At 53.7% G+C, this 13,470-nt stretch overlaps 1 protein-coding gene across 2 annotated transcripts; it reads right to left on the reverse strand.

The window, feature by feature from the left end:
* Positions 1-324: 324 nt before the first annotated feature.
* Positions 325-4,750, reverse strand: Trim47 (tripartite motif containing 47). Of its 2 annotated transcripts, none has more exons than XM_051180837.1 (6): positions 4,015-4,750; positions 2,765-2,860; positions 2,266-2,496; positions 1,933-2,104; positions 1,484-1,558; positions 325-1,222 (listed from the first exon to the last, which is right to left on the reverse strand). In XM_051180837.1, exons 1-6 carry the CDS (start codon positions 4,696-4,698, stop codon positions 579-581), a joined length of 1,902 nt encoding a protein of 633 aa, XP_051036794.1. In that variant the 5' UTR covers positions 4,699-4,750; the 3' UTR covers positions 325-578. The 2 variants fall into 2 exon arrangements, with proteins under 2 accessions (XP_051036794.1, XP_051036785.1); XM_051180828.1 differs by having other exon boundaries at positions 1,906-2,104.
* Between the last annotated feature and the right edge of the window lie 8,720 nt (positions 4,751-13,470).

The raw sequence follows: 13,470 nt of genomic DNA on the forward strand, positions 1-13,470 counted from the left end.
CTCAAACTCAGGTCCCCTTGATGCTTGTGGATCTATCAAGCACTTTACCAGCTGTTTTGTTTTGCACATCTGTTTTTATTTACTGTATACCCATGTGTTTCTGCCCGGCTCATGTACCAGGACACGCAGTTAGAGGTCAAAGGACAATTTGTAGGAGTCAGTTCTTATCTTCTATCCATGTGTGGTTCAGGAATCAAACTCAAGTCCCCAACACTTGGCAGCAAGCACCTTTACTGGCAGAGCCTTCTTGCCTGTCCCTATTGTCAGATCTTGAAGGCTGAGAACTCATAGCAATTTCTGGTGGGTGAAGAATGAAAAAGGTAGTCAAGCATCCAACAGATGTTTATTGAGCACCTACTATGTACCAGGTGGTTCTAGAGACCTGGAAGAGAAGGGCTGGTCCAGTCTAGAGTTGTCCCAGCTTAAGTTCAAGTCCTGCAAGGGGCTGGAGACCCCTGCCTTGAAAAGTGGAAGAGACCTCTAGAGCTGTAACAGTTGCAGGTGTGGGGGTCCGGGCTGGTGCCCTCACCCAGGAAATACGGGCAAGGCCACTGCAGGGTGAGGCAGCCAGCCCTGTATCATCTCCTCTTCAGTACGGATATGCACGATTTCTTGAGCGGCCCGATCTGCAGATGGGCGTCTACGCTCTCCAGGAAGAAGGCGGGCTTGAGCCTGTGGTTGAAGAGCCCGGAAAAGTGACTGTCCAGGCGGCTCTGGAAAGGGTCGGTGGGGGAGGCCAGGGCACCACTGCGGCGCGGTCGGGAGGCTTTGAGCCTCCGAAGAAGGCTCAGCTTCCCGTCTCGGACGGCGTAGAAGGCGAGCGCATGGTCGGCGTACTCCAGGCAGACCCCAACGGTGGGTGAAAAGGCGTGGTGGGGCAGTGGGGCTTCCAGCCCACAGAACCAGACGGAGAACCCACGCCCATTCCACTGCAGGCAGCATGAGTGTGCGTTGCGGCCCAGCCGGCCCCGGTCGTAGGGCTCTTGCGGAGAGAAGCCCTCTGCCATGACACCCACGCTGACCCATCCTTCGATGATCTCCACCTCCCAGTAGTAGGTGCCCCGGTCCAGGGCGCCCTCTCCTAGCACCTGCTCACAGTGTGTGAATCGGGTGGGGGACTCCGGGTAGTTGATGGGACACAACACCCTCTTGACACCTTTGGTTCCGAAAAGCTGCAAGAACTTGTCCGCCGTGTCACTGTCCAAGTCCACGATGTAGGCAACTGACCCCACGGATGGGAGAGAGATCGAGATCACAGCCAGGCTCCGATGGAGTAGTCCCCCACAGGGACCCACCTCCCCAAAACACAGCTTGTCATCCCTCCTTAGGACCAGCGAGACCCACCTAATGGAGACCACCCATGGAGATGACCTGGTTCACCCGAGATTAAGGATGGGGATGGGTTCCCGAGCCTCGTGTTTTCTCTGCAGCCTAGCGGCTAACAGAGGCGCCTGGGTAGCGGAGCAGCGGGCTGGCTACTTACACTTGAGGAAATAGTCCCTGGGAGCCTCACTCTCCAGGAGGTTGGAGCTGTCAGGGTCCTGGGACTCCACGTCTGCTGCACAAGGAGGAGTGGAGGAGAAGCCATCTCTCTGACTACCTGTGGCTGGCTGCCCTTCCTCCCAAAGCCCCCAGCTACCTGGTGACAGACACACCCATGTGGGACTGTGTTCTCATGAACGTATGCTTGAGTCCTCCCACCCTGGCCTCCTTGCATGCAAAGCCCAGACCTGTCTGAAGTCCGTGGGTGAGCAAGGAGACGCCCCTCTGTCCTCCCCCCAGGCAGGATGAAGGGCCCCTCCCCCAATGCCAGACACGTTCCCTCCTCCATTCCTGGACGCACACCAGAGCTGGGGGCGCGTATGGTATGGGGGTGTGTGTGAGTCATCCCGGAGGAGCACCCACCTTCCGAGCCAAGCTTCTGTAGCTCACCCTCGTCGGCGCTCAGCCCCCGCAGCTGCTCCCACTGGCTGGCACAGGCTGAGACCAGAGTGTCTCTCAATGCTCTGACCACTTGGGAGGACTTGGTGAAGCTGAGTTCCCTGGGGGGCCCAGGGCCAGGGCCACACCCCTCTTCCAGGGCCAGCCGTAGTGCCAGGAGCTCCTGTGACAAATGCCCATTAAGGCTCTGTCTTCCAAAGCTTCTCCTAGCTAGGGAAGGTAGCAACTGTCTCGGGATGCCAGGCACCCATCGCCTCTGCCACCATTTCCCAACCCCCACCCCCATCACTTCAATTCCCGCTGTGGCTCATGAGCAGCCCTCACCTGCAGAAAGCTGACTGAGTCAGCTTCTGGAACCTGACTGAGGTTGTGCCTTGCCCGGCTCAGGCGGCTTCTCTGTTCCTCTTGTCTGCGCAGGTCACCCTGGGAGCGGCCCAACATAGAGGCCTCTCCCTCCTCGATGAACCCCAGCACCTCAGTCTGGAAACTCTGCAGGGTGGCGGTGGCCTCTGCAAACATCTGGTTCACCCTGTCCCGCTCTGCCACAGCTGCGCTCTACAGGAGTGGGCAGTGGAGACAAAGACTCAACCTGGCGGCAATTTCCTTCCCTGACTGCATGCCCACCCACCCAGCCCTACCAGGCCAGAAGGGCCAGCCCCAGCTCTGGGCCCCAGCCACGTCTGTCTCGGGAAACAAGGTGCTTCTGCTTAGTAAGGATGGGCAGCCCCAACTCAGGACCCATCTAGTGGCGGTGGCGCCGCCCTGGAAGTTCACGCCCACCTCAGAGGTCTGCTTCAGGGGTGCACAGCGTGAGGGTCCTAACCTTGATGAGGGCCACAGTACGGCGGGACTGTGCGATGCTGGCGCCCAGTTCATCCATGCGGTCCTCCACAGCGCTCAGGACTTTGGGCTGCTCGGCCTGTGGATCGGGCTTTGTGAGGTGGTGCCTCGTGACAAAGGTCCCTGACCTGCCACAGATCTCGGGATTTGCTGGGGAAGACTAGGCAGTGACATCTGACTAGAAGGACAAGCATCTATGGCCCAGGCTGGGTGCCATTCCAAATGCCTGGGAAGGTTAGCAGGCTGTGGGCATCTGACTACCTGTAGCCCAGAGAAGCCAGTACAGGGCCACCTAAGGTTCTCAGTTTGCCTGGGGTTTCCCCCCAGTGGGGAAGAGGCAAAGGGTGAGAGTTTGGTTGGGGTGTGACCAAACGAGAAGGGGGGGCACTAAATAGCCCTGGGGATTAGTTTCAAAACCGCCTTCACCCCCAATTCAGCTCCGAAAAATGGGGATTCCGGGCAAATCCCTTGGGTCTTATGAGTCACAGCTCCAGGCAGGAGAGACGGAAAATCCCAAAGCTCGAGGTGCCAAGACCGGGATGGAGGCCAAAGGAAACTGGGGGTGGGAGGTAGTGGGACACTGGGCACATGCTCCCAAGGGCCCCAGAACATTCAGACATAGGAGTTCTGTGTGACCAGCCCAACCTCCATCGCGCTCCTGCCACACCCATCCGCAGTGGCTGACTCAGTCCAGGACAAATTTGAGTTGAGACTACCAAGAAGAGCTCCTGGGCCATAGAGCCACGCCCGCAGCCACTCCTGGTCCCCACCAGCTCCAAAGGGCCTAATCCAGATACCTCTCTGGCTTCACACCCACAGAGCCAGCATCACCCACACTCACACACACATACACACACAGGCACGCGCGCGCACTCACACACACGCACACGCTCTCCCTTTCAGCCTTTGCCACTCTCGTTTACTGACTGGTCCCTTCTGACTTCCATCCACACCAGCCCCAGCGAACAATGCTGTAGACCGGAAGGGGTTGCAAAGATCCTCAGGTTAGAGGAGGAAACTAAGGCAGCGCCCATCGAATCCGGGAGATGAAACCCACATAACGGTGGGAACCAACTCCACAAAGTTGATTTCTTAAATCTCCACATGCACATCCACAATAGTAATAAAAGACACAGCCCGAGAAGAGTGTGTGTGTGTGGGGGGGACCAAATAGCTCTCCTGCCCCGCCTGTCACCCATCTCCACGTGCCCGCTCTGGGTGCCCACGCCCCACCTCCTGAAGCGCACGCTCCTGCTCCAGCGGCACTAGCTCGTGGCCGCGGTGCTCCTGGGCGGCACAGGTCTCGCACAGGCACACTCTTTCCACGCGGCAGTAGCTCTCCAGCGGGCGCAGGTGGCGCGGACACAGGCTCTCCTCCAGCCGGCGCAGCGGCGGCACCAGGCGGTGGCCGCGCAGTGCGGGGCTGCGTTCGTGCGGGGCCAGGTGCGCAGAGCAGAAGGAGGCGAGGCAGGAGAGGCAGGAGACCGCGGCGGGCAGGGCGGCGCCCTCGGGGCACGCGTCGCAGCGCACCGGCTCCTCGGCGGGCCAGGGCTCGGGCGCGCAGGGAGCCGATGGCTCCGGAGCCGTAGGGGGTGCGCTGGGCGCAGAGGGCTCGGGAGTTGCGCCCCGGGCGGGGCCTGGAGCCGGGGCGGACATGGGTCCCGGGCCCGAGCCCTGGCGGAGCTGCAGCAGCTCGGAGAGCGTGTGGTTCTTGCGGAGCTGCAGGCCGTCGGGGAAAGGCTCCTGGCACAGTGGGCAACGGGCCGGACCTCCGGAACCACTGGTGCCGCCCGCACTCCGGTGCGGCCAGAGCGCGCCCAGGCAGGCGAGGCAGAAGTTATGGCCGCAGGGCAGCGTCACCGGCTCCCGGAGAGGTTCCAGGCAGATGGGGCAGCTGAAAGGCCCGCTGCCGTCCATGGCTCCGCAGCTGCCCGGGCACCGCCTGTGCTGCTCCCGCCTGGGAGGGACCTGGGACGGTTCGCGCCCGGCACCGCCCCCTGGGACCAAGGCCAAGGGTCCAGCCCCCTCCAACCCCTCTGCAGTTTCTGCCCGCCCAGAACGCGGCCAGCAGCTGTACCCACGGGTCAGCAGATGCGGGGCAGAGGGGGCGCCTGCCTTCCAGGGGCAGACGCCCCTCTTGAGCCCTCCACCGCGCGAGGGCGGAGGCGGTAGCACTGCCAAATGGGCGGGAAAAGGAGAGGAGCGAGGATGCAAAGGGATGTATGGGCATCAATTCTCCATCCCCCACCTTGGTCAGCCCCAGCCCGGTGCCTCGGGAGAGGTGGGAGGGCACAGCCCTGTCGCTAGTACTTTTGCCCTCCACACCCCTCCTGGGTACAGTTAATAAGGATCTCGAGATGCTGACATATAGAAAAAAATTACTGCTGGTATATGTCTGTTTTTGCCCCTTAACGACTCTATTTACCCCCACTGGGGAACTTGGCCTTGTCTAGATCTGAAATGGGAAGCTGACATCACTGGACAAATCCCTTGTCTGAGGAATGTACTTCCGTTCATGCACACTCGCGGGTGCCTGTGGTTCCCTAAAAGGAGGCACGGGTTAAGACTTGCCCAACTATGCATGTAGAATGGTCGCCTAATCGCAAGGGTTTGTGTTTGCTTTGGGACATAGTCTCTATATGTAGCCCAGATTGGCCTAGAACCCTGCCTCAGCCTCTGAGTGCTGGATCACAGGATTATGCCATACATCTGGCTTCCTAGTGTTGTTTTTGAGACAGGTTCTTGTGTGTGTGTGTGTGTGTGTGTGTGTGTGTTTGGAGGGGGAGGCTTGGTTTTTTGAGACAGAGTTTCCTTGTGTAACCACGGCTGTCCTGCAACCCGCTATGTAGACCAGTCTGGCCACTAACTCGCAGAGATCTGCCTGCCTCTGCCTCCCGAGTGCTGGGATAAAGGCGCCACCACCTGGTGCCTTTTACTTAGTCTTGGTTAGCCTACAACTGCTTTTTTTTTTTCTTTTTTAAGATGTATTTATTTATTGTGTATATTGGGGTTTTGCCTACATGTCTGTATGAGGGTGTCAGATCACTTGGAAAATTGGAGTTAGACAGTTGTGAGCTGCCTTGTTGGTGCTGGGAATTGTATCACAGTTCCTTTGGAAGAGCAGCCAGCACTCTTAACCACTGAGCCATCTCTCCAGTCCCAGCCTAGAACTTCTCATTTGGCCTTGACCTACTGATCCTCAGGCCTCCCCCTCTCCAGTGCTGGGATTACAGGAGTATGCTGCATGCCTTTATAAACTGACAACATTTAAAAATATGTACAATTAGTCAAAATTATTATTATGAGTGGAACCTAGTGTTGGGAAGACAGTTGCTCAGTTGGTAAAGTGCTGAGCAAATGTGTGGACCCAAGCTAGAATCCAGGACCCATATTAAAGGAAAAGAACAAACAATGGGTGGAAGCCGGGGTGGTGGTGCTTAGGAGGCAGAGGCAGGGGGATCTCTGTGAGTTTGATGCCAGCCTGGTCTACAAGAGCTAGTTCCAGGACCACCTTAAAGCCACAAAGAAACCCTGTCTCGAAAAACTACAGATAAATAAATAAAATAAAAAGGTGGAATGATGTTCTAACTCTAAACAAGAAACAAACGTCCATGTGTCCATGCTGAGAGTAATGAGTCCTGGATAAACAAACAAACAAATAAGTAGGGGCTAGTAAACACCTTTCCCATTCAGAAGAACCCCAAATAATTTCAGTAGGCTCTCCAAATTGACATCCTATTCCTTACCTGTGTGCTAACCACAATGGCTTTTTTTCCTCTGGCTGTCCTGGAACTCTCTCTGTAGATCAGGCTGGCATTAAACTCCAAAATCTGCCTGCCGTTGGCTCCCAAGTGCTGAGATTCAAGTCATGCTCCACTACTGCCTGTAGTGGAAATATTACCTTAACTATGTAAAGATGTACTACATTTGTTTATGCTGCATTTGTCTAAATATGTAAATATGTGTTGCTGTTTACCTGGCCTGTCTAAGGTACCTGATTGGTCTAATAAAAAGCTGAACAACCAAGACCAATAGGTAGGCGGTAGATGGATAGATGGGGCTGACAGGCAGAGATAATAAGTAGAAGGAGGAATGTAGGGTTGGGAGAGACAGAAATGAAGGAGAAAGAGAGGACAGCCAGGCAGCCACAGAGTAGGATGTACAGAACGAAAGAAAGGTAAAAGGCCCAAGGCAAAACGTAGATGAAGAGAAACAGGTTAAATTAGGTTATAGAGCTAGTGAGACAAGCATAAGCTAAGGCTGAGCATTCATAACTAATATTAAGTCTCTGTGTGTTTATTTGGGAGCTGGTTGGTGGCCCAAAACAAAGCTACAGCTGCCTGCCTGGCACAGTGGCTTCTAATGTCAGCAAAGGATAACTCTCTCAGTGGGTAATATACACACCTTACCCAGGCAATCCAGGTCAATATCAGCCATGGTCAGTGACACCACAGTAGAGTCTGGTGTGATGATGGGACTAGACCAGGGATTCTTGCCCAAGACACATGGCCTCCCAAGTGCTGCCATCACATTTGTGCATCTGGGGGGCTGTAGAGAGGGCTCATCAGTTAAGAGCACTTGATACTCTTGCTAGGATTCAGGTTCAGTTCTGGGCTTATAACCAACCATCTATAATTCCAGTGTCAGGGCATCCCACACCCTCGTCTGGTCTCCCAGGGCAGTGAAATGCACATAAATACACATAGGCAAACAGTCATAAACAAATAAAAACTTTTTTTTTTTTTTTTTTTTTTTGCCAAGACAGTGTTTGTGTAGCTTTGAAACCTGTCCTGGAACTCACTCTGTAGACCAGGCTGGCCTTGAACTCACAGAGATCTGCCTGCCTCTGCCTCCTGAGTGCTGGGACTAAAGGCATGTGTCACCATTGCCTTGCTAACAAGTTTTAAAGCATATTTAACAAATTAAGTCATTGAGGCAATTCTTCCCACCCTGGGCTAGCTGATCTCCAGCTAATTAGAGCTCAAACCAGAGGAGAGGTAGAAACTAATCTTTCTAGTCCCTTCCTGCAGCCTAGGGGAATCTGTGTAGGAAGGAAATTCTCTCTGTCTGGCTCCTTCCCACTGGACTGGTTTTCCTCTGCCCACCAGGTTTGACAGCCTCTCATGAAATACTCACTCAGAGACTTAATATCAGTTACAATTGTTTAGCTAATGGCTGAAGCTTCTGGCTAGCTCTCTCTTAGTTATCAACCCATTTCTATTAACCTGTGCATAGACTTGTCTTACCTGAGAATATCCAGGTGTCCCATCTACTCCCATGGATACATGATGTCTCTCTGATTGCCCATTACCTCTCTCTATACCTGTTCAGATTCCCTGCCTGGCTTTACTCTTGTTAAGCCCCTGGCTGAAACAGCTCTCTCTATTCATCAACCAATAAGAGAAACATAGTCACAGCATACAGAAGGACATCCCCCATCAACTCTACCAAATAACGATTCTTTCCACATTTATTATTTACTTAAGACCTCTAATCTTTGTATGTACGGGTGTCCCCTGGCCCCGTGTCCTCCGGACAGAAGAGGCCATGGATCTGCTGGGGCTGGAATGTCCAACAATGCTGGAAGTCAAACCCCAGTCCTCTGGAAGAGCAGCCAGTGCTCTTCCCTGGTGAGCTGTCCTTCCAGCCTCTTAGTTTATTTAGCTTGAGAGTTCAAGGGATGGAACTCAGGCCATCGGGTATAACAGCAAGCACCCTCAACTGGTGAGTCACTTTACCTGCCCGAAATATCTTCTTTAAAGAAATAAAGGGGGCCTGGAAAGATGTCTCAGTGGCTAAGATGTATTGTTCTTACAGAAGACCAGAGTTCAATTCCCACATTAGGCAGCTCACAAGTACTTGTATCTCCAGCTCCAGGAGACGCCTCTAACCTCAGACAGGCACATGCACATATACAAACATGCACACATGCACATGTAAATAAATAATAAAATGCTTTTAATAATAAATAAATAAATACAATAAGTTTCTCTTTATATAAAGACACAGACCGGGCGTTGATGGCACATGCCTTTAACCCCAGCACTTGGGAGGCAGAAGCAGGCAGAACTCTGAGTTTGAGGGCAGCCTGGTCTACAGAGTGAGTTCTAGGACAGGTTCCAAAGCTACACAGAGAAACCCTGTCTCGAAGAAACAAAAACAAAACAGACATGTCATGGACAGCGTAGCGTCATCACCCAGGCCAGCAGGACCAAGGTGGCCGTTGAGGTCTCTCCCATGCCCCATCTCTCTCTGTAGTTTAGGGTCCCTGCCTTGCACAGGTCTCAGTGACATACTGCTGCGCCACCCTACTTCCTTGCCGGCTCCCCTAGCCAGGCCTGTTTCACTGCCTGTTTCCCCGGCGATCTGTGCTTGGAGATGGGAAGTTTCCCTCAGTCTCGGACCAGGCTGGAAAGTTTTAGTAAGCACTTAGGTCAGGGACCAAAGGGAAGACATCAAAACAGCACCACAGAGATGGCCCCAACATACTACACACACACACACACACACACTCACACACACACACACACTCACACACGCTCACGGCAGGGGGGCAGGGGACACTCACACACACACACACTCACACACACACACACTCACACACTCACGGCAGGGGGGCAGGGGACACACACACACACACACTCACACACACTCACGGCAGGGGGGCAGGGGACACACACACACACACTCACACACACTCACGGCAGGGGGGCAGGGGACACTCACACACACACACACTCACACACACTCACGGCAGGGGGGCAGGGGACACTCACACACACACACACACACACTCACACACACTCACGGCAGGGGGGCAGGGGACACTCACACACACACACACACTCACACACACACACACACACACTCACACACGCTCATGGCAGGGGGGCAGGGGACACTCACACACACACACTCACACACACTCACGGCAGGGGGGCAGGGGACACACACTCACACACACTCACGGCAGGGGGGCAGGGGACACACACACACACACACACACACACACACACACACCACTTTACGTATTTCGTTTTCAGTGCTGGAGACTGAATCCAGCTCTTTGTGCATGTTGGGCAAGCACTTTACCACTGAGTTACACCCAGTGCTGGCCCGGTTTATGTCAACGTGACACAGGTTAGAGTCATTTGGGAAGAGGGAACTGAACTGAGAAAAAGCTGGGTAAGACTGGCCGGCCTGGAGGCAACTCTACAGTGCAGTCTCTTAATTAGTGCTGATGTGGGAGGGCCCAGCCCACTGTGGTGGTAATCTTGGGGTGCTATGAGAAAGCAGCTGAGCAAGCCATAGAGAGCAAGCCAGTGAGCAGCATCCTCCTGTGGTCTCTGCACCAGCTCCTGCCCTGACTTCTCTAGATGATAGAGTGTGAGCTACAAGCTGAAGCAAACCTCAAGTTACTTTTGCTTATGGTGTCTTCTTATAGCAATAGAAACCTAAGACACTTTCCAGAGTCTGAACTGAACCCCCCCCCCACACACACACACAAAAAGACAGGCATACCCGAAATTCCAGAACTTCAAGGTGGAGACAAGAGGATCCTGGGAGTTTGCTAGCCATTCAATCTAGCCAGTAGGTGAGATTTAGATTCAAAATGTAAGGTGGAGGGGGCTGGAGAGAGACTGCTTAGTAGCTGAGCACTGGCTGCTTTTCCAGAGAACCCAGGTTCAATTCCCTGCACCCACATGGCAACTCACAACTGTCTGTAACTCTGGTTCCAAGGGATCTGGTACCCTCATCTGGCTTCTGCAGGCAGTGAACATACATGGTGAACATATATAACCAGGGAAACTCCCATACACACAAAAGTAAATAAAAACACACATATTTAAAATAATGAGGCGAATAGTGATGGAGGAATCTGGTATTGACTCTGACTTCCACATATGTGCGCGCGCGCGCACACACACGCAGGCATACAGGCACACACAGATACACACGCAGGTACACACAGGCACACACACACGGAGACACACACACTCACTGCCCCCAAATGTTGGTGTTAGTGACACACACCTTTAATTCCAACACTTGGGAAGCACAGGCAGGTGAATCTCTTGAATTTGAGGCCAGCCTGGTCTACAGCCTGAGTTCTGGCACAGCTGTGGCTACACAGAGAAATCCTGTCTCAAAAAACAAGACAAAACAAAACAAAATAAAGTGTGCAGTCTAGAGCTGGCATGGCAGGAATATTTAGCATTCAGTAGGTAGAGGCAGGGGAACCAGAATTCAAAGCCAACTTCAGCTACATAGTGAGTTTCTGGCTACCTTAAGCTATATGACGGGTTATCTCAAAATGCAAAAAACATCCACATATAAAGTATGTGGTCTAGTCAGTTTGGCCTTACATGCCTGTAATCCTAGCACGTGAGAGGCTAGGACAGGAGTCCAGTCCCAGGCCAGCTCTAGACTATGTAGGGAAGCCCTGCCTCAAAAAAGGGAAACAGTATACAGTTTGTTTTTTTTTTTTAAAGTCAGTAAATGTTTTTCTGGGGCTATCCTGGGCAATGCCGGATGGTGAGCTGTACCCCTGACTTTTACCCAGTGGGTAACAGGGGCAACACCTATCATTGTAGTCAAAATTGTCCTCAGATCCTGCTCGGTGTCCTCGGAGGGCTGTCTCCCAGCTGAAGACCACTCTCCATGCTTCGGCCCAGCTGGCACAGAAAGCTGATTTTCCACTGGCCTCAGAAAAAGGCAGGTGGTATGCCTGAGTCACCAGCCTCCCAGAGACCAGCAGGGGTCCAAATTCGAGTGCAAATCAAAGGGCCTTTATTGCAGGCTTGAGCTTGGGTTGTCTGTTTACAGTGGCTGGATCAGGGACAGCACGGAGCTTGGAGGTGGCAGGGTTTTAAGGAGTAAAGGATGGGGGGGGGGGATTCCAGTCATATGGGGCTGAACTCCTGATTAGGCAGGAGTGAGGTAGCAGAAATTTTGACAAATGGATTGGTACTGGTGTTACCACGAGCAAACTGGCAACCTATGTACAAGTTAGGTAACCTTTTTTTTTTTTTTTTGAGACAGATTTCTCTATAGCTTTGGAGGCTGTCCTGGAACTCTGTAGATCATGCTGGTCTCGAACTCATAGAGATCTGCCTGCCTCTGCCTCTCAAATGTTGGGACAAGAGGGGTGTAGCCTCATCCACGGTTTGACATGGGAGGGGGGCTCGGTTTCCATGAGTGAGGTAGAGAAGATCCAGGCTATAATCTCCAGCGTCCCAGAGACTAAGGGAGGATTGGGTACGAGAGGCACAGGCTGATTTTGTGGTCCCTCGAGTACAGACACCAGGGCTCCGGAAGCCCGAAAAACCCCAGTCTGGGTGTTTTTCACTGGGCCAAAAAAGGCGAGAGACCATGGTTGCGGTGGGAGACCTAACTCGTGAGGGGGCGGGGCAGGCTTACGGAACTGGTGGATGGAAGAATCCACAGATCCTAAGTTGGAAAAGTGACAGCTGAAGGTTACAGGGTCCCGGCATATCTCAGACCGCCATGTGCGGGAGGAAACGCCAGGAAAACTTGCCGAGGGACATGCACCCATGTCCCATGTCACGGTAAAGCGTGAGAACCTGACGGATTCCACGGCAGGCGAGGGTGACTGAGGCGGTGGGACAAACATGCCAGGTAGACAGCCTTTATTAGGAAGGGGAAGGAAAGAGAAAAGAGGTAAAGAGCCACAGAGACAGAGAGGACAGAAGAGAAGAGGGAGACAGGAAAAGTCCCGTCTGCCTCAGGGGAAGAGAGGGAAAGAGAGGAGAATGGGCAGGGGTCTTTCTTTTAAGGGTCCTTTGCACCTGGGATGACCAGGTACTGCCTGAGTGCATTCTGCCAAGTGACGGGCAGGCCAGCGTAATGAATCCTTAGACATGTACGTGCTGGGAATTGAACCCAGGTCCTCTGGAAGAGCAGCAAGTGTCCTTAACAACTGAACCATCTCTACAACCCTGAGGTTTTTCTTTTTAGTGTCAATTGTGTACGTGTGTGTGTACCCGCCCATGAGTGTGGCTGCTTGCTGGCACCAGGGGTATTAGATTGGCCTGGAACTGCCATGGGTCCCGGGAGAAGAAATCGGGGAGAGCAAGCAGGAATTTATATGTTTCCGTGCGAGTGTATACTGCGTGTGCCTGGAGAGGTCAAAAGAGGGCATCTGATCCCCAGGAGCTAGAATTACACAGGTGGTTGCGGCCACGGCCTGCGGGTACTGTCATTCATAAACCCTCCGCTCTTAATTCCCAAAGGCCCCACCTCCTAACACCATCCATTCAAGGGTTAGAATTCTGGAGGGACACGCACATTCCAGTTGTTAAAATGCCCTCTCAGTCAGGGGACAAGTACCCGAAGGGAAGCCCACCGGTGCCCGGGGCTTCCCGGTCCAGGCTGGGGATGCTAGGACTGTGGGAGTGGTCCCAAGCGGAAGGAGACCGGGTGAGAAAAGGCCTCTGGACAGAGGGAGCCGTGTGGGAGACAGGCTGGGTGGACCCCGCTTGGCAGGAAGGCTGATAATGAGTTCCATACGTTGGTCTCGGCCGGAGCTCTTGATCATGACCGTGGCCGCTTGCCAAGCTCCAGGCGCGGCTGGGAGGCTGAGCCACAGCACCACCCTGCTCCGCGGTTTGGTGGCCAGGCTGTTTGGGGGTACAGATGGTAGACAAGCTTGGGTCTCCCATAGAAGGC

This window comes from Phodopus roborovskii, unplaced genomic scaffold (genome assembly GCF_943737965.1).
Source record: "Phodopus roborovskii unplaced genomic scaffold, PHOROB, whole genome shotgun sequence".
Classification (NCBI taxonomy): Eukaryota; Metazoa; Chordata; class Mammalia; order Rodentia; family Cricetidae; genus Phodopus; species Phodopus roborovskii.

Bases quoted from the DNA above. Each gene is read 5' to 3' on its own strand.
- Trim47 (XM_051180828.1), bottom strand. From the start codon at position 4,698: ATGGACGGCAGCGGGCCTTTCAGCTGCCCCATCTGCCTGGAACCTCTC. The intron at 2,861-4,014 runs GTGGGGCGTGGG...CCCGATCCACAG, and splicing joins AGGAGCGTGCGCTTCAGGAG to GCCGAGCAGCCCAAAGTCCT. The intron at 2,105-2,265 runs GTGAGGGCTGCT...CATTTGTCACAG, and splicing joins ACTCAGTCAGCTTTCTGCAG to GAGCTCCTGGCACTACGGCT.